At 44.1% G+C, this 26,013-nt stretch overlaps 1 protein-coding gene across 2 annotated transcripts; it reads left to right on the top strand.

Annotated features, from left to right (window-relative positions):
• Positions 1–16,042: 16,042 nt before the first annotated feature.
• Positions 16,043–23,182, top strand: FASLG (Fas ligand). 2 transcript variants are annotated; one of them, XM_003785702.2, is made up of 4 exons: positions 16,043–16,533; positions 17,184–17,229; positions 21,304–21,360; positions 22,638–23,032. In XM_003785702.2, the coding sequence occupies exons 1-4, from the start codon at positions 16,189–16,191 to the stop codon at positions 23,030–23,032; spliced, it is 843 nt and encodes a 280-aa protein (XP_003785750.1). In that variant the 5' UTR covers positions 16,043–16,188. The 2 variants fall into 2 exon arrangements, with proteins under 2 accessions (XP_003785750.1, XP_012658091.1); XM_012802637.2 differs by lacking the exon at positions 17,184–17,229 and having other exon boundaries at positions 16,147–16,533; positions 22,638–23,182.
• The last annotated feature ends 2,831 nt before the right edge of the window (positions 23,183–26,013 follow it).

Here is a 26,013-nt window from a genome sequence, read left to right as displayed (position 1 = left end):
AAGGGCTTTTAGCCTTGCACCAATCCCCTGCCCACTCCCAGAACGTGATGACCTGCATTGGTCACAAGCTGGGAAGGGGATTGCCAAGCAGAATCTTCTAAATGTTTCAAACAGATCAGTTCAGGTTGGTAGAGCACGCAGTGTGGCATGGGCTTCAGAAATGTCGTATGTCTTTCCTGCCCATAATCCCTATAGCTTTTTCATAGGCTGAGAGTTACAAACAAGTTTCACTCTGATGGCAGCTGTGTAAATTTCTTGAGGACAGGGCACGTTTTTCATTCCATTATATCCCCACAATGGTACCTGGTGCCTGGTGCTCAGAAAGGGTTGGTGAATGACTGATTGGGCTGCCTGGCTATGTGGGGGCTCATTGGTCTATACTTTAGCCCACCATTCTCTACTCTAGATGGGGAATAGGGACTGATGGCTAGCAGGAAGTCACGCAGGAAAGGCAACAAGAAAGTACAACTTTTATTCAAAAAAGTAGGATTTACAGCAAGTCATGGAGGTCTGATACTGTGCCTTTGCTCAGAGACTGAAGTGTGCCCTATTTGTGCTCGGTGAAGGCAAAGAGGGCTGACATTCAAAGGGGAAGAAGGACTTTAAGATGGGATGTCTTTATAAATGGAGGAAACTCTGATTTTAGCAATGGAGACAATGAAGCTGGTGATGAACTCTAACTTCAAGCATTTGGGGGAGCCTTTAAATTAAAAATTGTATTCTGGGGACTTGGAAAGCATTGTGGGAGTCAGAGGTGGTGAAACCTCAACAAAAGCAGTTTCAGATTCTCACAGTGAAACTCAGTGGAATGTTAGGTGGGTGGGGGACTAGATGTCAGCCCAGGATGAGCTCTCCTCTCCTGTCACTAGAGCACCCTACTTGGGTGGGGTGGGGGGGAGTTTGACCCCCTGGTGGGGTTGACCTTTCCTCTTCTCAGGAACCAGCAGCCATCAGGCCACTTGCTCAAAATATTGTCACTGCCCTTTCTCTCTTGTTCTCTTAAGCATCTATTTGGTGTCTTGGCTGTGAGTATATTATTAGGTCTCTTCAGGTTGCAAATGACAGAAACCCAACTCAAATAGGCTTACAATGAAAAAAGAAAATGTTGACTTCCACAGTTTATAACATTAAGGGATAGAGTTCCCAGATTGAGGTCCAGGCAGAATAACATTCTGACATGATATCCGTGAGAGTCTGTCCTTGTCTGTCTCAGCTCTGCTATCTCAGACACTCCCAGGCAGAGGACTAGACACGCAGGTGCAGGCTTCCCCTCTGTGCTATTAGTAAGCCCAGGAGAACAGAGCACTTCTTCCAAATACTTGCAGCAGAAGTCTCAGAGCTGGGTCGGTAATGGCCCAGCTGAGGGCACTGGACCAGCTACAGTCCAGTCAATGGGGCTATCAAGACTCAGGCCTGTAACGATAAATTTGGGTTCCCTGCCTGTGCCTAGAATACAATGGGGTGGGGTCTGGGTGATGTCACTGCAACTGAACCACAGACAAAGGGGGAGGACAGCTGGTTACTCAGAGGAAATTGTACTGTTGTTACCAAAAATGGGGTGACAGTTTCGGGCACAGTTATATTACTGTGAAGGTATTATATTATGCTAAGGATTCTCCCGTGTGAGAGTGATCACGCAGACACACTACTTCTCTCCATCTGTGATTTAAGGGCTGGGACCCTGAAATTTGATTTTCCTCCTTTCCTTATCTCTGTTCATACCACAGAGAAGCAGGTTTTTAAAAAAGTCAGAGATTTTCTCGTAGAGGGCAGTCATGAAGAGAACAAATACTATTTCATGTTTCCCAGCCCAGGGAACTAAGAAAGACAATCTCTGCTTCTCAGTTGAGGAAAAGGAAAAAGTGCCTCAACCCAGTTACCTGGGGACAAATGACATCATAGATTTATCTGGATGGGAGTTGAGGCCCCCAAGGCAGCCAGGGTGTTCGGTGCTTCAGTGGGCGTCCCTGGCCTTGACTCAGGCTCACCACTGGGCCTTCATTCTACTGCTCACAACTGGGTGGAGCTGAGAAGTTCACTCTTCTTTGAGTCTCAGTTCCAGGTTTTGGACTAGATAATCTCTCTCTGGTGTAGTCCACTCCCTTTCCTAAAAAGTCTGATTTTTAGCTGACATTCAAATCCATAATCTGAGTTCTATCTCGTGCTCAGATGGGGAAGTTCAGGGACCGTAAAGGGCTAACTAAAAAAGTTTTTAACCCCCAACTTTCTGCTTGATTCAGGAAGGTGATATGAGTGACAACCTTTCCTTCAGAACAAGAGATATCTTCAGATCCACACTTAATTTTGGGGATACTGTCAACCAATGGTCAGTATCTACTGGCCTTGTGGAGTGAAGCTGCCCATCAACCATGGTCGACGGCTGTGAGTGCCTGAGGCACGGAGAACACGAGCTGGGAAGGAGAGGTGCTGTGCACAGGGAATCATCTACATACTGAAGATTAAATTTTCCAGATAAGCTCAGAGGCATTTTGTCATTGGAAATAAAGGACTGCCACCCATGCTGCTGGGTACAGTCTGGGGACGTCCTTCTGTGTCAGATCCCCAGCTGGATGATAAGTTAGTCATCACACAGGGCTGAGACCCCAGGGCAGGGTCCGCGCCTCGCACAGGTCGCAGAATAGATGCACAGCGGGTACATGAATGAATGAAGAAATGAATAGATCAGTGCTGAGATCACTTCTAGTTTGGACCGCCACACCTGAACACGGGGAGAATGTGGAGAACTCCTGAGACTGCACCAGAGAAAGGGGCTGTGGGAAGAAGACGTTTTTAAACTGAGAGGTCCTTGGGCTTAACTTCTGCCCCAGGCCTTCTGCAGGAGTCGCTTCCTGCCACCCTCTGACCACTTCCTCAGGTTCCCACCCATCCTACACTCCACTCTGTGGAGCCAGAGCTGAAGCAGATCCCCGGAGGTGTGCTGGGGCAATGGAACTCCTTCAGTGGCTAGTTACTGGGTCCTTATCTGTGTCCCTTTTCTCTGGCCCCTGCTCCTTTCCAGCCCCCTCCCGTGCTGGTTAATTGGAGCACAGGGAGAGTGAGTAAAAATCTGCAGGAGCACTCTCTCTCTCTCTCACACACACACTGTGTTTCTCTTTCTGTCTCTCATACACTCTCTCACACACTTTCACACATTCTCTCTCACACACACTCTCTCTCACACAGACACTCTCTCACACACACATACTCTCTTTCTCTCTCACACACACTCTCACACTCTCACACACTCTCACACACACACTCACACACACATTCTCACACACTCTCATACACACACTCTCTCATACACACACTCTCACATATGCACACTCTCATACACACACACTCACATACACACACATTCTCACACACTCTAATACACACACTCTCTCACATATACACACTCTATCACACACACTCTCTCACATACACACACACATTCTCACACACTCATACACACTCTCTCACATATACACACTCTCTCAAACACACACACTCTCATACACACGCACACACTCTCTCACACACACTCTCACTCTCTCACACACACTCTCACATACTCACACACTCATACACACTCTCTCACACACACTCACATACTCTCACACACTCTCACATACACTCACACACTCTCTCACACATTCTCACACACACACTCTCACACCCTCTCTCACACTCTCACATACTCTCTCACACACTCTCACACACTCACACACACTCTCTCACATACTCTCTCACACACTCACGCACTCTCTCACATACACACACTCTCTCACACACTCATACACACTCTCACACACACTCTCTCACACTCGCACACTCTCTCTCACACACTCTCTCACACACATGCTCACACACACACACACACTCTCTCTCTCTCACACACTCTCTCACACACATGCTCACACACTCACACACACTCTCTCTCACATACTCTCTCACACACTCTCTCACACACTCATACACACTCTCACACACACTCTCTCACACTCGCACACTCTCTCTCACACATGCTCACACACTCACACACACACACACTCTCTCACACACACACACACACTCTCTCTCTCACACACACACACACACACATACACACAGAGGCTTGTGCCAGAATCAGGGTGCAGGTGTGAGAAGGGCTTGCTGTGCAGAAGTAAGGGAGATACGCTTTGAGGTATGGCTCATTCAGAGGTAGAGGAAACCCCAGCACCTCAGCTCCCTCTGCCCACATTTCCTCCCTTAGGGATGGGCGTCAGAGGAGTGCCTGGGTCCCGGGGCTGAGGTCTCCCCTTCTCTACTGTCAAGTAACCTTCATATGGGAGAGGCTAGATGAAGCAAGGAAGAAGGGGGTGGGTATTCGCGGGTTAGAGATCTGTAAAGCAGCAGCTAACACAGCCAGCTGGGGATGGATGAAAGGGTCCCAGTGCAAGCTAAAACCAAGCTCCCTTAGGGGAGGGACAGACCAAATGTGGGTGGCATGATGCAAAGTTTAACCTCTTTATGTCTTAACTTGATTATGGGGCCAACTTTCTAAAGCTGGTCTGGCCTCCACAGCTACCAGGCAGGGGACCAGGAGGCAGCAGGGTGTGGGCGTAGGCTGACGGGGTATCTGCCAGGTCGCTTCGGGACACTCAGGAGCAGGTGCCAGGGACTGTGAGGAAGGAGAGCAGGTGGGCCCAGGTCTCTCGGGATAAGTGTGGTGGGCAGGGCTCAGGGACAGGTGGGGAGTGGGACACCATTCCTGCAGGTGGGCTACTCTGGGCCCTGGGAAACTGGACAGCCCGGGTTTGAGTCTAGGCTCTGCCACTGAGTAGTTGTGCATGTGATTCTAAAGGAATTACTTAATCTTTCTCAGCTTGGCTACTCATCCAATGGGGATACTTACAGGCCATGCCTCACTGGATCAGTCTGCAGAATCCATACCATTATCTGTGTGAAGGATGCAATTCAGTACCTAGACCAGTGGTTCTCAACCTTCCTAATGCCGCCACCCTTTAATACAGTTCCTGTGGGTCATGACCCACAGGTTGAGAACCGCTGACCTAAACATATGGGAACCTTGTGAGTAGTCCTGGAGGCTCTGGGGTGTCTCTTCTCATAAGCAGCAGGATATGAAGGTAGACCAGAGTGGCAATGAAGGGGAACCTCACTGCAGCCTCCTGCTGTGTCCCCGCCAGGAAGTTAGACTAGTCCTGGGGTGTGGTGTCTGCTGGGCCTACAGTGGCACCACCTGCAACACGTGATACATTCTAGTCAAAGGGAGATGGGTATGGAGCAGGGTCCCCACAGCTGGGGGTGCTCCCCCCGCCCCGTGGGTTGACTCTGGGGAGTGAGCGCTTTGACTGAGCTCCTGTGTGGCTTAGGTTTTCCTGTTACAGCTGATTTCTTTGGATTGTGGTTCCTGTTGGGGTGGGATGGGCATTAATCTTTTTCTGACTAACTTCCAATAACAGCAGCTTGCAGTGTTAGCTGCAAGAAGGTAGAAGGCTTTCTGCTTCTCCTTCTGACCTGTGCCCATGGTTGGGAGGCGTTCCGAGAATCTGATTGTGCCTGCGCACTTCCAGTGTGGTGCAGCCAAGTCTGGGAGCGGAGCCTTCAGGGAGAACAGTTGGGGTTGCATCCTGCAGGCCTGCTGCAGAAAGATGCAGCTGGGGGGGGGCGGGGCCCACTTTCTCTCCAGTAACTAGCGGGGCTGCCTGCCTTATTGCTGGTGGGGAGGTTGAGAAAGGGTGGGTTAGAGTCTGAGAAGATGCAGAGCCTAGAATATCGTCAATTTCAGGAGATCAATATAGCTAGGGGTGCAGAGTGTGGCTTTAGAATGTTTTCTTTCTCTCACTTAAAAATAACAAAAACAGGAGACATGAAGGGGTGGTGGGAATGGGCGTGTAAGGGAGTTGAAGGTGATAAATGAGAATCTTCAACTTGGAACTCATGTTCCCTGGAAGGACAAGTGGGGGTTTTGCTGCATTATGCGTTAGGGAGAATCTTATTTGTCAAAGGCATGCTAAGGGCACATGAGAGAGTTGGTGGGGAGGAGAGGGCTGCCATAAGAAGAAGAAAAAGGTAAATAAAGAGGGACATTGTCGTCTGGTGGAAAGACCTGAATACAAGTCCAAGCTCAGCCACTTCGTGGACTCTTAACTTCTGTGGATCATTTGTAAAATGGGGATAATAATATTTACCTTAGAAAAATTCTTGAGAGTCAGTAAGGCAATGTACGTGATGTTCCTAGCCCGGGCCTGGCATTTAGTTCTTCCCCCACTCCCCAGCCTCCAAAGAATACTGAGTTAGTATTTTCACTATGAGGGACAGAAACATCCCAGCGAAGTGGAGGGAATGTAAAGACAGCACTAGGAACGTGACCCGCCAAACTGTGAGCTCCTCAAAAAACCTACTCTTGTATCCTCACACCCGCTCCCAGTGCCTCACACGCGTTAGGAATTCAAGACTTACATGGATGGAAGGAACAGAAATAAATGCTCGCTGTTTCTCATTTCCAGACATTTAAGATGCAGCAGGAAGCACTGCAGACAGGACAGGTTTTCTTCTTAACTATTCCACACATTGGCCATGTGGTCTTGGGGAAAACCTTCTCATTTCTCTGAAGCTCATGTCCATGTCTATAAAATAAGAGATGGGGCAGGATGATCTCACATGTGGAGATTCTAGAGCCCTGTCAGGGTTCAGTTCGGTAAGACAGTTGCTATGGACTGAATTGTGTCCTCCCCCAGTCTCATGTGCTGAAGCCCTACCCCAAGTGTGAATGAATATTTTGAGAGAAGGCTTTTGGTAGGTAACTAAGGTTAAATGAGGTGGTAAGGGTGGGGTCTGAATATTATAGGATTGGTAGCTTTATAAAAAGAACAAGAGCAAGATCTCTCTCTCCATCACCTGAACACACAGTGGGAAGATGGTACCTGCAAGCCAGGAAGAAAGCCCCTCGTCAGAACCCAACCATGCTGGCACCCTGATCTTATAGTTCCAGATTCCAGAATAAATTTCTATCAGCTAAGCACCCCCAGTCTGTAGTATCTTGTTAAGTCAGGACGAGCCAACTAAGGGAACAGTTCTGTAGCTGGTTTGCAAATAAGGCTTAGAGAAGAGACCTTATTTCTAAAATAACCAGTACATGAGCTAAGGCTGTTTTCACTCACTAGGTCGGCTGAGGCCCTACTTTTGTCCCAAAGTCTGTGACAGAGAGCACACCAGCAAACTCAGGGACTGCGTGCTTACAAGAGCGTCTCACGAGCCCACAAGGGTAGAAGGCTCTCGAGGCATCCCGCTGCATCCAACATCTGCTAGGTACCCAGAGGAAACAGTGGGTGACAAAAGCAACGACTCTGACATTTAAGGCAGTCTTTTGGTGCATTTGCTTTCCCACAAACCCACTGTGACATGTGTTTTTGCAATGAAACATTTCAAACACCAAAAAGGCCCTCATAAAAGAGCCCACAAGACCCAGGCATTTCCAGTCTTCATAGATGTTGTTTGGGGTGTGCCTCACACTCTCTCTACCTCCTGCTAACCTGCAGGCAGGATGCCCCTCAGCCCTATGCACATGGGGGCCCTACCTGCGATGAGGACAGTCTTAGGCATTCTTTATTTTATTTTATTTTGTTTTGTTTTATTTTATTTTTTGAGACAGAGTCTTACTCTGTCACCCTGGGTTGAATGCCATGGCATCATAGTTCACAGCAACCCCAAACTCTTGGACTCAAGCCATCCTCCTGCCTTAGCCTCCTAAGTAGCTGAGACTATAGGTATATGCCACAATGCCAGGCTAGCTTTTCTAGTTTTAGTAGAGATGAGGTCTTGCTTTTGCTCAGGCTGGTCTTGAACTCATGAACTCAAGCAATCCACCCGCCTTGGCCTCCCAGAGTATTAGGATTACAGGCATGAGACATTGCTCCCACCATGAGCATTCTTTAATATAATCAACCTCATATATGCCCTCTTTGGTTTAGAATTTTGTCTCCCATACCAACAGGCTGTGTGATTTCAGGCAAGTCACTTAACCTATTTGAATGTCAGTTTACTCATTTGATCAACAAATATTTAAGGACCATCTCTAATACTGGACGCTAAGTTTGGAATTCATGTTTAGCCATTTCTTTTTGAAAAATTCAGACAATTAGTCACTACATGACTTAGTAACCAATGTATGACCTCCAACATCTCTCTCAGTTGTACACAAGGTATTGTGCTGGCACATGAAGGCTGAGAATGACACGTGGTCACTCTGCAGAGCCACTGCCTGCACATTACCACACCAGAGTGGGAGACCAGGCTTCTAACTGCAGGAGAATGTGATGGGCCTCCTGAGAGACATAGTGAACGTACTGAACGGTATATAAACCTTTGAGCCAGGAGGGAGGGCAGAGGTGTTTTGGGGCTTCTTGGGACATGCTTTGTGTGGCAAGAAGGTCATCTAGAGGCAGGAGAAACCAAAGGTTGCCCTGGGATCCAGTTGGATTATTAATGGGAATGAATTTTTTGTGTGTGTAGGGGAGTAAACCTGTGTCATTCCTTATTGTCTCAGAGTTTAAGAGCCAAAAATTAATAAGCCAAGTAAGGAAGTGAATAAATTGCAACCTGAAGGGGCTGAAAAACCACTGCTTGGGGATCCTGTTAAAAGTTGTTTTGACAATTATTTATTGAGTGCATTATTAGTTATTGGGCATCGTGTTAGGCAGGCTACACATAGTACAGAGTTAGCATACAGAAGATAGACATTATGAAATATGTATGTGTGTGTGTGTACACCTGTACATAATACGAGAAATTGTCATAACTTATCTCATTGCACTCTCTTCCTCTCTTACCATGCTATAAACATGATGCTAAGCTGAGAGTTAGGAAGAGCCCAGATAATGCAGCAGGTCTTGGAAGTCATGGGAGAAGTTCAGATTTCATTTGAAAGGCAATAGGAAGCCACCAAAGTGTTATTTTAAGCAGTAGACTGACATGGTCAGATTTATATTTGCCCAGTGGCCGGGAAGGGGCGACATGGCCTACCTCGTCAAGAGTAATATGGGTTGAGTGTCTCTAATGAAAAATCCAAACTCTGAAATGCTCCTGAATCTGAAACTTTTTGGGAGTCAACAAGATACAAGTAGAAAATTTTATACCTGACTTCACGTGACAGATCACAACGTGCAGTCAGAACTTTGTTTTATGCACAAAATTATCACAAATATTGTATAAAATTACCTTCAGCCTATGTGTACATGATGTGTATGAAACATAAATGAATTTCATCTTTAGACTGGGATCCCACCCAAAGGTATCTTATTACATATATGCAAATATTCCCAAGTCCAAAAAAACTCTCCATTTAAAACACTCTGGTCCCAAGCATTTCAGATGAGGGATACTCAATTTGTAGGAAGAACACACACCTTTGGAGATGACAGACTTGGGTGTGAATTAATCCTGGTTCTCTGCGTCCAACCACTCATCCTGATGGTGATAGACACATTTTTGTAGGCTCATCATGCGTGTTGTTAATGACGAAGGTGACAAATTGTAATTATAGCTAACAATTGCAGAGCATTCACTATGTGTCAGGCACTCTTCTAAATGCCTCTCATGAATTCACTCTTTTAATTAATCTCTATAATAGTGCTTGAGGTAACAGAGACAAGGAATTTAGCAGAGGGGCTTGGGGTATCCCACTGAATGGGCACAACGTAGGGGTGTTTGGCACACTTCTGGGGGGAATAAACCTGTGTCACTCCTCATTGCCTCAGAGTTAAAGAGCCAAAATTAATAAGCAATTAGGGAAGTGAATGAACTATAACCCGAGGGGGCTGAAAAACCTCCACATGAGGACACTGTTAAGAGTTGTTTCAACAGGACATAACTACAACAGGGACTCTACTAACAAATTCAAATATTGTGATTTGGTTGTCTGTACCCTCACATTAACCTGATACAGTAATACTAAAAAGGAATTTAGCAGAGTTAACAAGGTGGCATACTGACATGGGTTTCTGATGTCATTCACCAAATCAACCCCCCAAAACAAGAAATAGCTTGATAAGCCTGAGAAACTGACAAAGACCTGAGAAACTCTTGAGGGGAGAAGGGTGGTGCTTGGGTCATGGTGTGCACGTGGCTATATGCTCACTGTACCTCAGAGCGATGAATGTCAGATGCTGTAAGGTGGTCTATTGGTACCAGAGCTTCTGAGTTCTGAGTCTTTCTCTTTCCCAAATTGCCTTGTTGTCACTGTGAGGCAGATAAACAATAGTACTTGCCCTTGAACCAGCAGGGGTCTTAGAGGGAAAATATCAAGATGGTGCTGGAATCTGGCCCAGGTGGGGAAGCGTTAACAGCAGGTGTAGGCAGGTGGCTCAGATGGAGGAAGAAATCTCTTGGGAACTAGCACTGTCAGGCAGAACTTTAGGAAGGTTCACTTGGCAATATCAGTGGTGGCCAGGGCATGGGTGAACCTACAGTATAATGCCAGAGGCTCTTCATCCTGAGCAGTGTCCCACTACCAACTCCCCAGAGTCTCTAGGAAGGGCATAAGTTACTCTGAGTTCCTGGGCCTCAGCCACCCTCTCCCTCCTTCACTCCCACTTCCCCCCCACACTGGCTGTACATTATCGTCCAGGATATCTGATACTCCCAGGAGAACCTTGGCTCACAAGGAAAAAAGAAGAGACATCTGAGAACACAACTGCTGGAAAAGAAAGACAACACGGTGAACAAACAAACAGGAATAGGCTGGAGAGGGTACATTTAAAATAAGCAAGAGAAATATTCCCAAAGAGATAACGGTAAACACTAATAACATTAACTGGGAATAGACAATTCCAGAGAAGAATCAGCTGGAAATGCCGGGTTTGAAAACTGTGATAGTTAAAATAAACACCTTAATAGAAGTTTAAGTTATAGAAAAAATACAGCCAAAGAGGGTATTCCTGAGCTGGAGGTTTCCTAAATGCCTAAAAGCATCAGACAAAGATAAAAATATATTTTAAAAGAAAAGTTAAGTGAGAGGAGTAGAAATAAAAATGTCAGTATCTTTATAATAAGGGTCTCAGAAGAAAAAAAAACAAATATAGGCACAGGAAAAAGTATTTGAACAAATAATGACTGAAGATTTTCCCAAATTAAAGAAAGCTAGAAGACCTTAGCCTTAAAAAACCTTATAAAATTCCATATTGGAAAAAAGCCTGTATTAATTTTAGTGAAATTAATTACACAAAGAGAACATTCTAAAAGTTTCTGGAAAGAAAAAGGAATTGTCTAAAAAGAAATGCAAGTTAGATTGACTATGGCCTTCTCAATAACAGTCCTGGATACAAGAAGATAAAAAGTAATATTTGGAAAATTTTGAATAAAAAATAAAGGATGTCACATTTGTAAAGGTATATCCAACTAAACTATCATTTAAGTGTGACAGCAAATGAAACATAAACATTTATCACAACCCAAATTAAAATTTTAGGCAACATCAACATGGTGGAGGTGGTGGCTGCAGGAGAATGGAATGGTTATGTAAGGCGTTTAAGCTATTCAGGGGACTATGTAGACACTTGTTTAAGAAACTGGCAGAAAAATAAATAAGAGCTTGGGTTTTGATAAATTGAGATTAATTACCAGAATAAAAATATGACCGTTTAAATCACTTATCAGCCAAAAAAATTTGATTCACATAGTAGAAAAAAAAGGGAGAAGGGGAATCTAATATATATTCACAAAATAAAGTGGCATGTAAGCCCTAGTATAATAGTGATTGTAATGCAGTACATGTAAATGGTTTAACTAATTTGTACAAGACAGAATGCCTCAAAAATTAATTAAAAATTCAGAAATAAATTCTTAATAAAGAAAGCTCTTAAGTATAGAAGTTTGAAATTAACAGGTGAAAAAGAAATATCAGATAGATATGAAACAAATTTTTTTTTTTTTTTTTTTGCAGTTTTTGGCCAGGGCTGGGTTTGAACCCACCACCTCTGGCATTTGGGGCCCGCGCCCTACTCCTTTGAGCCACAGGTGCTGCCCAAAACAAAATTTGTGGTAGCAATTTTATTTTATTTTTTATTTTTATTTATTTATTTATTGCAGGTTTTCTTGGCTGGGGCTGGATTTGAACCCACCACCTCCAGTATATGGGGCCGGGGCCCTATTCCTTTGAGCCACAGGCACAGCCTGTGGTAGCAATTTTAATATCGGACAGAACAGAATCCAAGGTGGAAAATGTCATAAGGCTCACAAAGGAACAAAATAGGCTATAGAAATGAAAAGAAAGTAGTTATGAATGTATATATATACCTAACCATAGAGCCTAAAACAAAGGGAATATCAAACGACAACTATAGGATGAAATAGGTACATCAATAGCTGCATTTGGAAATTTTGACTCATTCATCTCAGAAACCAACATATCAAGAAAGCTGTAGCACGCTTGGATCACATAATTATAAAGCTCCAGAAAATAGATATATAAATTATACCAAGTATAGCTTTGTAGCAAATTGAAATAGCTTTTTTTCAGGCAAGAGGCACTCATGAAAATAGAGCATCTGTAACTCTAAAAGAAAGCCTCAATACATTTTAGTCATAACATTGTCCAGACAACCTTTGCTCTCATTTCTGAGAATTGAATCTATATGGACTATGGCAATGAGCTGCCCTGCCCTCTGGCTTCCAGTAGAGTTCACCCAACATGGAGTCTCAGCAAAAGGGAGGGAGGTGGTAGCATGGGGTACTTATCCCGGGTTCCTGCTTTGTGTGGTCACCTTGGGCTGGCTGCAATTCTCCACTGGAAATCATAATTGCTGTCTGAGAAGCTTTCTCCACACAATTCCCTCCCTATGTTCCGGTGACTTTGCCTTGTCCTTGCCTTGTGGCCATCACGACCTAGTCCATGTAGCTCTAGAGCATCACACTATCCCTTTTGGTTTCCCTGCACCCACGTGCATGTTTATAAGTGATCCCGCTAATGAGCTTTTTCAATTATTCTAATGTGAGTCTTCTACTTGTTTGCTGGTGAGATCCTGATGACACAACAGGGAACCCTTACTATAAAAGGCAATACAGAAAAAATAAAAACCTTTGGAAAACATCTTACCTATCAAGAGAAACTTTTGATGTAGTCTCTTGAAGATTAGAATCAAGACAAAGATGTCTGCAATCACTGTTACTGTTTTGCATAGTTCGTGAGGTCTGGGATAATACAAAAAGAAAATAAAAAGAATGAGACACAAAGATTGAAAAAGATGACTGAAAATATTAAGATATTGCCAATTGTCCTTTGATAATAGGTATCTATATAAAAACCAGAATCAGTGGACACATTATCAGAAGCAAAAAGAGAGTTCCATGTGGTTGCAAGATTTAAGATTATTTGAAAAATGAAAAATGTTCATCTAACACCAGTTATCTATTGCTACATAGTGAATTGCTCCTAAGCATATGGCTTAAAATAACAAACACACCAGAACCTCCACCACTGACCACCTCCCTACATTGACAACCTCCTTAAGTTGACCTAATTTTTATAGACTGAACATGCACCACTTTCCATATCAGTACAGTAGGCCTAGTTCCTTATGTTGACCCCCTGTCTGTTGGCCAGTTTGTTATAGTCTCTTGGGTGGTAAATGTACAGAGATTCTACTATATTTGTTATCTCATAGTTTCTGTGGGTCAGGAATCCCAGCTTGGCTTAGCTGAGTGACTTGGGTTAAATTGTGCTATACTGTGGGGCTGCAATAATCTCAAGGTTCAACTGAGGCTCCTTCATGTGGCTGCTGGCAAGCTTCAGGTCCTTGCTAGCTGTTAGCCAGAGATATCAGTTCCTTGCACATGGGCCTGTCCAGTGGGCTGCTCATGATATGGAATTTGCTTCCCCTGGAGTGGGGGAGGGGAGAAGACATGGAAGCCACAGTCCTTTTTGTAGCTTAACCTCAGAAATGGTATCCTGGGTGGCACCCATAGCTCAGCGGGTAGGGCGCTAGCCACATACACCGAGGCTGGCAGGTTTGAACCCCGGCCAGCTAAAAGCAACAATGACAAGTGCAATAAAAAAATAGCCAGGGGTTGTGGTGGATGCCTGTAGTCCCAGCTACGCAGGAGTCTGAGGCAGGAGAATCACTTAAGTGCAAGAGTTTGAGGTTGCTGTGAGCTGTGATGCCACAGCACTCTACCAAGGGTGACATAGTGAGACTGTCTCAAAAAAGAAATTATTTTTGTTATATATATGGTAGAATTCTTGAAGCTATAATTGCTGATTATTTATTTATGAAATTTAAACTTAGCATTGCTTATGCCTATGAATAAAGCCATATGTGAGTTCAAAACTCCCATTAGCTTTGCTCCCCTCTAAAGGATAGTGAGAACATTGTGTTGGTTTGTTACAGCGCCTCCCTTTCACCGTCTGTTGTAATCTCATCCCTTGCACTGTTTGTGAGTGCAGTGTGGGACACCAGGAGGTCCTGGGAGCTGTTAGTTGTCTGACATAAAAAGCCTTGGGTCACACTAAAAAGTCTGCACTATTCCTGGAATCCAACCTTCCATCAGAAGGTTTTAGTCAGAGAAATAAAATCATCAGATTTGTTTTTTAAAATGTCGTCCTTGCTGCCTTTTATAGGGTGAGTTGGGCTTGGGAAATGTTGGTGGCAGAGAGAGCTGTTAGGGCCTCATTGCAGTGTTTCAGATAATAGTGATCTCAGGCTGTAACCGTAGGAAAAATCAGAGTGGGGAGGGCATGCTGAAGGGAGGGTGATAAACAGCTCTCAGGTAAAAGCAATGGTCCTGAGCGGCCAGTTAAATGTTGGTGGAAAGAGAGGAGTTGAAGTTGTCACCAGAGTGACCTCAGGAGAAACAGGTTGCATGAAACGTGGAGGTGGGATGGGTGGGAAGAACACAGCAGGGAACTAACATATTTTGTGTTGATTTGGGGCCGGCAAGAGAGCTAGAATGATAGTCACAGATATCTCAAAGCATGAGATTGAAACGTAGAGTTCTTCAATAAAGTGGAAAATAGGGATTTATGGGTGGTGTAAATGGTTTATCAGAGAATGATTGGGACTGACTCTGAGTACTTGGAAACTACGGGCATATAAGTGGTATTTGAGGCCAGGGGAAAAGATGGAGTTAGCACAGGTAGAGCTTCCAGCTTGTCCTAAAAATTATTGTCTATCTGAAATTCAAATTTACCTGGGCACTACGTATTTTATCTGGCTACCGAAACGGGCTGCAAACAGAAAGGCCTGCGGCGACCAGGCAGAGTCTAGGTGGGTGTTTCTCCTGGTGTGGAGGTGGGGGAGACTCTGTGGAGGGGAGAGGAGGGGGAGGGGACTGGAGCACCTGTGTCTTGTCCTAGAGGGCAGCTGCTACCCAGCTGTGGCTGGTTGGGTTTGCAGAGATGGCCTCCAGGGTATTTAATATTCTAATGTTTCAGAACGATAGAAACATATATATTTAATGTGGACTATTCTTGATTTTAAAAGTGGGCAACTCATGCAAAGTAAAACATTGTCAAGTACAAAAAAGGCAGGTCTTGGGTTTACGCAAGGCCCACAGGCCACCGGTCTGCTAGCTCTGAGCTAATCTCTAGAGTGGGTGGGGCAGGTTTTTCACTCGAGAATTGGTGAATTACGGTCATCTGTGAGGTCGGGCAAAGAGCACCTGGGTGTGGGAAAGAGCTAGCGGCAGGGGATGGTTTCCTCTCGCAGAAGGTGAGGGAAGTGGGAGTGGCATCTCCGGCAGTGACGCGGGGGTCTCCCCTCAGTGCCTGAGCCCGCCGCGCTGGGCCCGCTGGGTGGCTGGGCAGCAGGTCACACCCCCAGGGCTACACCCCAGCTGACTTGCTGCCACCCAGGCAGGCCAGCAGAGCCTACCAGCCTTCCAGGTAGCACAGCGACAGCGACTGAGGCTTCGAAGGCTTTCATCAGAAAATTGTGGGCGGAAACTTCCAGGGGTTTGCTCTGAGCTTCTTGAGGCTTCTCAGCTTCAAAGTGAGTGGGTGTCTCGCTGAGAAGCCGAAACACAGACAGAAAGGGAGAACGAAAGAGAGAAGAGAGCACGCGAGAGAGGTGTTTCCCTCCCCCTGGAAACTCTATAAAAGAGCGGCTTCCCTTCTCTTGAGCAGTCAGCGACAGGAGGCCGGTCCTTGGGACTTGGGCCTCCACAGCACTGAGAAGTAAACTCCCTGCTGGGGCCGCCCGAGTCACTGCCATGCAGCGGCCTTTCAATTACCCATATCCCCAAATCTACTGGGTGGACAGCAGTGCCACTTCTCCCTGGGACCCTCCAGGCTCAGTTCTCCCCTGTCCGACCTCTGTGCCCGCAAGACCTGGTCAAAGGAGACCACCGCCGCCGCCACCACAACCGCCACCACCACCACCACCACCACCACCGCTGCCCCCATTGCCCCTGCCACCCGTGAAGAAGAAGAGGCAACAGAGCACAGGCCTCTGTCTCCTCGTGGTGTTTTTCATGGTTCTGGCAGCCCTGGTTGGATTGGGGATGGGGATGTTTCAGCTCTACCACCTGCAGAAGGAGCTGGCCGAGCTCCGAGAGGTAAGCCGGGTGGGGGGTGGGGGGTGGGGGGTTGGGGGTGGGGGTGGGGGGCTGCTGTGCCCTGGAGTCGCTGGGTGAAGCGCGGCTCTGCTGCATTTGGGGTGGAGGTAGAGGTGGGGGTTTGGGGGTGGAGGTGGGGGAGGCTGCTGCAGCCCACGTGGACCCCAGTCTGCTTTGCAAGCTGAGTTTCAATCCTTCTTTTCTGTCTTACAAATGGATTATTCTTAGGCAGAGAAATAGAGGACCATTTTCTAGCTTGTAAATGTAAAATAGAAATAGAAATTCTGCAAAACAGAAATATTTTCTATCTTGTAATGCATCAGAGCCCCCATTTCGTCCTTTCTCAATTGTCCATGCAGTCTTTGGTCCACTTACTGCCTCCTAGTTAAGGATTCAAGGGATTGAAAACACTTTGAGTCTTGCCTGGAAGTAAGTTTGTTCAACTGCCTGACTGAAGCTTGAAAATACTTAAATATACTGATACTATTCCAAATCACAAAACTGAGGGACAGCAAGGCACAACTGCTTGGCCATATCCAGAGTTAGAATAAGTCTGGAGATATTTGGATTCTTTTTCTAGGCCTCTTTTGCTTAAAGAACTTCTTATGTATTATATATCTTTTCTCTCTCTCTCTCTTTTTTTCTGCTAGTCCATTGGACAAAGTCATACAGCATCATCTCTGGAGAAGCAAATAGGTAAGTCCTTTTATACATGTACTTTGAGTTCCCAAAGATAACCCTCACCACTGACCCACCTTGATGGAATGCCTTCTATTCTGTCCCATTCTTGGGCTTATACTGGGAGAAGAATTCTGGCTAATTCTGAATCTCTGCTCAATATGGTTCCTTAGACTGTTTTAAAATCTGAAATGAATCTAATTGCTCAAAATCCGTGTCACCGAGCACTGCACACAACTCAAAATCATTTCCACTTGGCTTTGGGAAGAGACACACATATACAACTGTGGACCTTTGCCCCTTGGGCAGCTGGCTGGAAGCCCCTCCACTTCCACAGGCTTCCTGGGCCTGGCACACATGCCAGGGGCCAGTAGTCCTGGGACGAGAAGGGGAGCATGAGGGAAAGTGAGGGCAGAGAGAGCTGTTTCTGGGAAATGTCCTTTCATCTTTTAATCTCTCTAAAAGAGATTACTCAAGAGTCAAGCTTTATTTTAAAACTATTTTATAGGATATGACTAAGCTTTTAAGAAGTGGGCATTCACCCACATTAGGATGGTTCTTTTGAAGTCACTGTGAAGCTCAGGGGAAGACTTGAGCCATCATTCAAAGGACTGCTCTGCTTCAGCCATGGTCAGGAACTGCCTTTTATTAAAAAAAAAAATCCTGTGTGAGAGAGCCAGCACAGGAAGAAGATGAAATATTGAATACTGACCTCATGAAATTTCAGGGCATAATTTTGGAAACCGTGGACAGAGATCTTAGGATGTGTCTCGTTTGCCTTAAACTAAGAGGCATTCAATTTTTAGAGTTGGAAGGGAACTTAGAGTGTATCTGATCCAGCCACTTCATTTCTTCAGAAGAGAACAAAACTCCAGATGATATATGTCTGAGACCACTCGTATGGAACTGGGGCTAGAGGTAATGTGGGCTCTTGGTGCCCTGTCCCCTGTAGGGCTCACCAGCACATGGATTGGTGCCTCATGAAGTAAGGCAGCTCCTGTGTAGAGTGGCCATGGAATGTGAAATAAGTGAAAAGCAGGATACCTCTGCAGAGACAATAGGTAATTCTCATCTTTAGACACTCAGAGGAAAACAGATGGCAGCACTGGCCATCTCAGGACTGGCTGCCATCAAGCCCCCATCTGTCTTCTGTCCTAGCATATGTAGGAGCCATTGTTGGGACGATCTGGTCTTGAGTTCTGGGTTTAGGTGTTAGAATGTCCCTGAACACAAGCAAAGTGGAAATATTTGTTAGAGAAAGGAAGCCTCTTGAAAACTTCTAGAATAAAATCATTGTGAAAATCAGTGGAATGTGGCTGGTCAGACAGGTACCTAATTACTCATCTTTCACCCACTCTGTGGAATGATTTCAGTGATTAAAAGTCAAATGAACAGATGAGTCAGTTCTACCTACCCTAGTAAATAATTACCTTCCCTGTTCAACCCAGACAGCCCAGAAATTGGTGAATTATCACACTGAAATCAAATTAGTTACTTTACTAAAAAGATAAAGAGATGAAGGGTAAAACGTAGAGATACCTACTTTTATCCATCAAATTAGTAAAGAGTAAAAATAAAAACCTAGACTGGCAAAGATGTGAGAGACAAGGGCCTACTTGCACATTAGTTTTAGCCAGTGTATGTCTAAATTGCTATAACTTGTACACATTCAAATCTTGAAGCTATTAGCTTACTCTGTAATTCTATCACTAAGAGTTTATCTTAATCAGAGAAGTGCCTGTAGATTTACATATAAGAATACTTATCACTTCCTTATGAGGCTATTTGTAATGAACAATTCAGAAGAAACTTAAGTGCCTCATGATAGGAGATTAGTTATCTATGTATTGGTGTATTCAGATGAAATAAAAACATTCAGCAACTAAAAAACATATATCAGGACATTTAGTGCTACAGGGATTGTGCAGTCTGTATGGTAAATAAAAAGATAAGTTGCTAAAGGGTGTGTTTAGTTTCATACTGGCTAAATATGCATATGTGCATATTTTTATATTCTTAGGAAGGAATTACAACAGTGCTAACAGTGATTTTTCTCTGGGAGGTACTATCATGGATTATTTACACTTTCTTATTTGCTTCTTTTTACATTTCCCATTTTTTTCCACACAGTGGAAATTCACTAATTGAAATCCTTTACTCATTTGCAAGGATTTTCGGAGAGCTTCTGGTGTGGAAGGTTAGGTACATGGGGGTTGGATGCTGATTGAGAGAGAGAGACAGCCGAGGAGGCCTGTCCCCGTGGAACTTTTAGTATAGAGGAGAGAAAATCAAACAAACAAATATGTAATTTCAATTGTACTAACTGCAACACAAAATAGAGAGTGGTCTGGAGAATTCCTCTTTAGGAGGTGCTGGAGGGTAGAGTGGGGTGAAGCGATGGGGAAAGCATTCCTGTGCTGAGAATGACCTGTGCAAAGACCCTGGGGGCAGGAAATAGCCATCGCCAGTGTCTAGGATCTATTTCGAGTGCATTTACTCCAGGATTTGCATAGCAGATACTTTCAGTGAGTACCTCCTATGAGAGGAACGTGGTACCAGGCGCTGTGAGGGGCGTCAGGCTATGCAGCCTGTGGTTCTGTGCTCCACTTCCTGTTGGTACATGGCCGAATGCCAGATCAGCTGCTCAGATGGTTTGTGGTATAGGAATGTAGCAGGGACTCAGTTTTGCCTTTCCTGTTCACTAACACCTCATTCATGGTAGGTTGTTGTGGGTGGCTGGAGAGGTCATGATTGCCAGGTAATATTCACAGTGGATCAGGCCATCCTCACGCTATCTGTGAGTTTCACAGGGTAATTGCACGCCTGGTATACACAAATACCTCTCTATGAATCTTTCTCTCTTTTTTTATTTCTTTTTTTTCCACCATAAAAGGAAGAAGAGTGTAGAAATCTTTCCTGAATATTTTAGTTTCTGAATTCACTAGCAAAGTGATAGTCTTTCAACCTTGCTTGAAATATTTGAAGCCCGAGAAATAGTGTCTATTTTGAGAATGACTGTTTGCTTTAATTTCCTCCATTTAATTTGGCAAACATTTACTAGTAACATGCCCTTTATTCACAATGAGGCTGAAAACTCTGGCGAATTCAATATAGTATAGTAAGAAACTTGCCATTATTTACAAAGAGTAAATTATACAGTTACCACAGAGAAGGGGAGACACAACTAACAAAAGAGGGGAAGTTGGAGTAATCGGATTTCAAAGGCGGGGAAGAGCATATTTAATTAAAAAGACTTGGGGAGGGTGTTTCCCCCCACCCCCAAAAAGAGGTGCTTTAGCTGGCCCTCACAGTATTGTTAGGATTTGGCACTTGAGTTCTGATTGGGAGAACATTCTGGCCAGAAGGCACAGAGGTAGGGAAGTGGGTGTATGTTCAGGCCATAGAGCTCTGATTGTGTGGCAGAGTCCAGTGTGAGTAAGAAAATAGGGCTGGACAGACAGGTGGGGTTGTGTGATGGGGGGAACTTGGACACAACTGCTTGTTCGATGAGGGTCCATTAAATGGGTTTGAGGTGTCAGTGTTACAAGGTGATTGTTGAGGCCTTCAGATAAGGAATTTGGGGTAGATGGTAGCCTCTGTCCTGCAGAGTTGGAGGAACAGCAGAGCCAGAGTGGGTAGAGCCCCGGATTTGGATTCAGGAGACCAGAGTGTTGGTTTCCCTTCTGACACTGCGTCTTCTTGGACTAGTCATCCACCTTCTCGGTTCCTCTTGTGACCTGTAACGTGGGACATCATCTCTATCTCAAAGGGTTGTGATGAGTTCTAAACGCAGTAACTAATATGACAGATAGCTCTTTAGGTATCAATCTTTATATTAATTATGTTTTACTGTAATATTATTAATTAAGCATATGGCTATGTTAACATGGTTTATTTTTTAACTTCTCTCTATCTGAAATGCGTAGTGCAGACTGCTATGAATGTTACTGTTTGGACCTACCTGGTTATTATGTTAAGATATTGCCATTTATGATTTTAAAACACATATTTTTTAATGGTAGGATTCAGTCCCACCAAAATCATAGTTGATATCTTATTTTTACATGTATCTTTCATCTTTCCATGATACAGGCACCCCCAGTCCACCTTCTGATAAAAAGGAGCTGAAGAAAGTGGCCCATTTAACAGGTCTGTGTCTGGATAATACAGGTGGGGTCCGGGAAAGCTTTTGGCCAAAGGCATAATGGCTGACTGGTTAGTTTCCATTACTAGGCTCTGAGGGAGTTGCTGCTTTCCAATGGCAGTATTTGGAACCTAAGAATATCACATCTTTATAGTCAGACCAATTTTATAAATATACTTTGAGCCCCTATGCTGGGCAAGGCCCTTTTCTAAACTGGAGATCTGGAGATAATTATGACATGAACCCTGCCCCTAAGAAGTATTTTTTTTTTTTTTAAATAATTCCAAGGACCTTCAGAGGATTTGGGGCACAGCTCTAAGAGGTTCAAGCTGAAAGAGTGGAGAATGAGGAACTATTTTAGTCAGTGCTATTTTGGTTTCTTGGAAGAGCTTCTCTCTGCTTTGTCTAAGAGTAGCAATAGGAGAGGGGACACTCCATCCTGGCACTTGGGGACTTTCAGAATGTGAGTGTAAAGTGGAGTGAAATGGTTTGCCAGCAATATGGTGTGGGCACTCCAACTGTGAACTTCATAAATAATTCAGAAATGAATAAATACTGTAAAAAGTGGTGTCTCACTGTTCCTGGAATTATTTAGGCAAAAACTGTAGAATGATACAGTCAGATCATTAGACACTTACTGAGCACCTGCTGTGTACCAAAATTTGGAGCTATGGAAATGAATACTACGTGGTTCCTGCCTCCAAAGAACTTGAAGTTGAATAGGGAAAGACAGGCACATGGTGAGGATTTCAGTGCTGTAGAGTTCTCTGATTAAGGCATGCAGATCACGCTGGGAGGATACAAAGGAAAGGAGATTTTAGCCCAAATTCAGGGGCTGAAGAATCCTTATTGTAGGTGAGAAAATGGAGCAGACAATCTTAAAGATCTCTCTCAACTTGAGAACTTTAGAGTTCCTTGAATCTGGGTTTTCTTTTCATGGAAGGACCTCAAACCCTTGCCATTTTGGAGCTATTTCTGAAGACTATAAAATCTTTGTTCCAGAGAGCTAAAATTACTTTAATAATTCCTCATTATAATTGATTAGGGGTATATATTATTGTTCTAGTCATGTGGATGATAAAATGAAGGCATGTAATTTGACAAAGGGATTGAAAGAATTCCATGATGGATCAAGTTTTAAGTCCTCAGCCAGTTCTATATGCAGTGCCTTATTCTGGGGAAAACATTTGTTCAAGGAAGAATTCATGGTTTTGCCTTAGAAACTTTTATCAAATGTAATGCATGAGCATTCCTGGGTGAAAGCGCCTCTCATTTATTTCAGGCAAGCCCAGCTCAAAGTCCCTGCCTCTGGAATGGGAAGACACCTATGGAATTGCCCTGCTCTCTGGAGTGAAGTATAAAAAGGGTGCCCTTGTAATCAATGACACTGGGCTGTATTTTGTGTACTCCAAAGTATACTTCCGGGGTCCATCTTGCAACAACCAGCCCCTGAGCCACAAAGTCTACGTGAGGAACGCTAAGTATCCCCAGGACCTGGTGATAATGGATGGGAAGATTATGGACTACTGTACTGCAGGGCAGATGTGGGCCCGCAGCAGCTACCTGGGGGCAGTGTTCAATCTCACCAGTGCCGATCGTGTATATGTCAATGTGTCTGAGATCTCCCTGGTCAATTTTGAGGAATCTAGGACATTTTTTGGCCTATATAAACTCTAAGAAAAGCATTTAGGGATTTTTTTTTTCCTATTACAGTTCCTTACTACAGGTGCTGAAGATGTTGTCTTGAATAAGGGTCTTTTTAAGCCCTCTTGAGATCAAGTAAGAAGATATGAAGCAAGAGGGCCTTGGGACCACAGGGTTCAGCAGGTCTGCAGCCCCTCCTGTAAGCTAAGGGCCATGAGCCAGACAGGAGGAGCAAGATGACTGGTGAACAGAAAATGCTGGGCTGCTGTGACAAGATGCAGAGGCGTGGAAAAGCAGCCACCAGGTGTCCACACTCATCTTAAGTGGCCAAGAGCATTTGGCACATCATAAAGAACACCTTTTAGCTCACCTCTCAGGTGGGTCTACCTGCTACCTCAAGGGAGGCTCTCTTTTGGATCCACCACTGTGACATGAGTGTATGAAGGATGGAAAAGGAGGTGGAGGCTCGTACAATAAGCTAATGAGACTGAAGGAGGCCAGCGCCTCATGGGCACTGTCTTCATTTCCAAATAGATATGTAACCTGAGCCATCATGTAATACTAACAGAGAAGGAAAAGGGATCTTTCAGGGACTCAGTCCATTTTCTACACAGCACATGTATTGCCAGTGCCATTGTAGGAGTGTGTGTATGTGTGTGTGACTAAAGAGTCACATAAGTAGAGAGAATGTGGATATTGTGAAGTTCATATTTGTAAAGTATGGATTGTATTTGGGAGTAGATATTGAATGCTTCTGGCAACCAACTAACTCTAATAGTCTTCAAACATCTTTGATTGTCAGCTACTGATGCTGTTTTCATATGATATCCCAATATTTATATATATTCTGTGCATTTTTAAGGAAAGCCATGTAATAAAAACCATCTTTTCAGATATAGATAAATATAATGAATGCCATTTTTAGCATTCACTCACATTTGAATGCCACTGTTTCCTTCCCTGGTTTCTTCATACCTTCTGAGTTCAGCTCACTTTAAGATGTATTTCCTGGGGTAAGAAGAACTATGAAGCAAATCTTTCCATTTTTGCCAGGCCTTCCTTTTTTCTATATATTCTCTTTCCTCTCCACCTCCCAGAGTTTCCATTACCAATATTATTACCACTGTTGAACTTAGCAGATTTTCCATAGAGTTGATGATGAATTGTCTTTCAATAGAGGCAGAACCATGGCAGAGTGTAAAGGGCATAGAATTTGAAGTAAAAACCTTAGATGTGAATCTTTATTCTTCCACTTGCTAACTATGCAATCTCTGAATAGATCACTTGACTTTTCTTGGGCAAAAAAGAGCTGGAATGTACAAAAGTATCAGATACATAGTAGAATATCAAAAAATGCTATCTACCATTACTAAGGAGCCATTCTATACTAGGTACTTCATTCTTCAGGGGAGCCACTGATATGTGGAGCCATTAAATCCTTGGTTTCCTGCATTCTCAAGCTTGTCACTCACACTGACTTTTTCTTATTTTCTCAAACTACTCCCCATGATGGCTTCTCAGCCTCTCCCTCAACTGTTATTCAAAATTACAGTACCTCCTTTGGAATTTGATTTCAGGTGTTGGATTTTCACAGTATCATCCCCTATGATTCCAGTTCCATTGGTCTAAAATTTTCTTTCCTAAAATAGTGGGGTTTTTTTTTTTAATTGAGACTTCTAAGTAACAAATTCTATTTTCATATATGTCCATCAGCAACTTCCTCATTGTCACTTCTCTGTTCAGCTTAGATTTCATCATCTGTCCTTACAATCAGTACTTCAGAAAGACCCCAAACTCCAAAATACTCTCTTCCTCCACCATGGTACCGTCACAAAAATTCCTGTTTTCTTTAAGCTGGTATCCCAGTGGCTCAATGTTGTTGAAGACAAACAGGCTGGCTGGTTTCATTTTATTCTTTATCTATCATCTATTAAGTTGATAATCAATAACAGATCTATCACTGATTTATTGATTGATTTGAATAGATAATGAATGTACATGATAGAAATTTGAAAGGTACATAAGGATATAGAATGAAAATAACTCCCCTTTCCACCCAGTCTTCTGGCCCCATTTTCGGCCCCAGGCAGGACTATTGTCTCCTTATGTAGCCTTATAGAAGTGGTTTGTACGTAAGTACAATATCACTTTACATCAGGGTTTCCCAGCTTTCGTTTTATTAACATTCTGAGCTATGTAATTCTTTGCTGTGGGGCTGTCCTGTGCATTGTAATATGTTTGGCAGCCTCACTGCCCTCTACCCACTAGATGCCAGTAGCACCCTCCCCTCCCCTGCCTGTGACAACCAAAAAATTTCTGCCCAATGTCCCTGAGCAGGGAGAGGGACAAAATTGCTCCTGGTTGAGAACCTCGTCTTTGCATTAATGATCACAGATCTCAAATGATCGTTCAAAGCTGCCAAGCACTTTCTCTTCAGTTCCCTAGTGAGCATGCTTCTGTACTCTTCCAGTCAATTACATGATATTTTTTCCTCTTAGAAACCCATCACATGCCTCCCCTCACCAGGTGACCATCCCCCATGCCACCTGCATGATCTTTCCCTCCCAGATGGTTACAGTGGAGGAAGTGGACAACCTCCATTTCTCTACTGGATTCACATTCCCTCTCTCCTACTTTGTTGCTTGTAACATTTTCTTCTGTCTGCTAATTTTTCAAACTATACCTGTTTATGAAATCTTTTCCAACACTATGTACATAAGTGCAAGTATCCCCTCTTATTAAAAGACAACTCAAACCAAACCGAACAAAAATACTTTGCTTTACCCTTCATCCTCTCTCCAGCTCTGGCTGCATTCCTTGCTCGCTGGGGAGAGACAAACACCTGAGCAGACCATCTCCACCTACAAGGGCTCCATTTCCCTCACCAGGAATCATTGTCCAGGTTCTTCACATGGAGTTCAAAGGTCATCTCCTCAGATATTCTAAGTACAGCGCCATCTTTTCCTCATTTACTGATATGTCTTCCTTTCTTAGTAACTTATGATATGTTATTC

The sequence above is a fragment of the Otolemur garnettii genome, unplaced genomic scaffold, assembly GCF_000181295.1.
Source record: "Otolemur garnettii isolate 467f Iridium unplaced genomic scaffold, OtoGar3 scaffold00016, whole genome shotgun sequence".
NCBI lineage: Eukaryota > Metazoa > Chordata > Mammalia > Primates > Galagidae > Otolemur > Otolemur garnettii.
The sequence above is the reverse complement of the archived record's forward strand: the minus strand, read 5'-3'. Positions and strand labels throughout refer to the sequence as shown.

Excerpts from the sequence above, each read along its gene's own strand:
- FASLG (XM_003785702.2), top strand. The coding sequence starts at position 16,189 with ATGCAGCGGCCTTTCAATTACCCATATCCCCAAATCTACTGGGTGGAC. Across the intron at positions 16,534-17,183 it reads AGCTGGCCGAGCTCCGAGAG|TCCATTGGACAAAGTCATAC; the intron begins GTAAGCCGGGTG and ends TTTTTCTGCTAG. Across the intron at positions 17,230-21,303 it reads ATCTCTGGAGAAGCAAATAG|GCACCCCCAGTCCACCTTCT; the intron begins GTAAGTCCTTTT and ends TCCATGATACAG.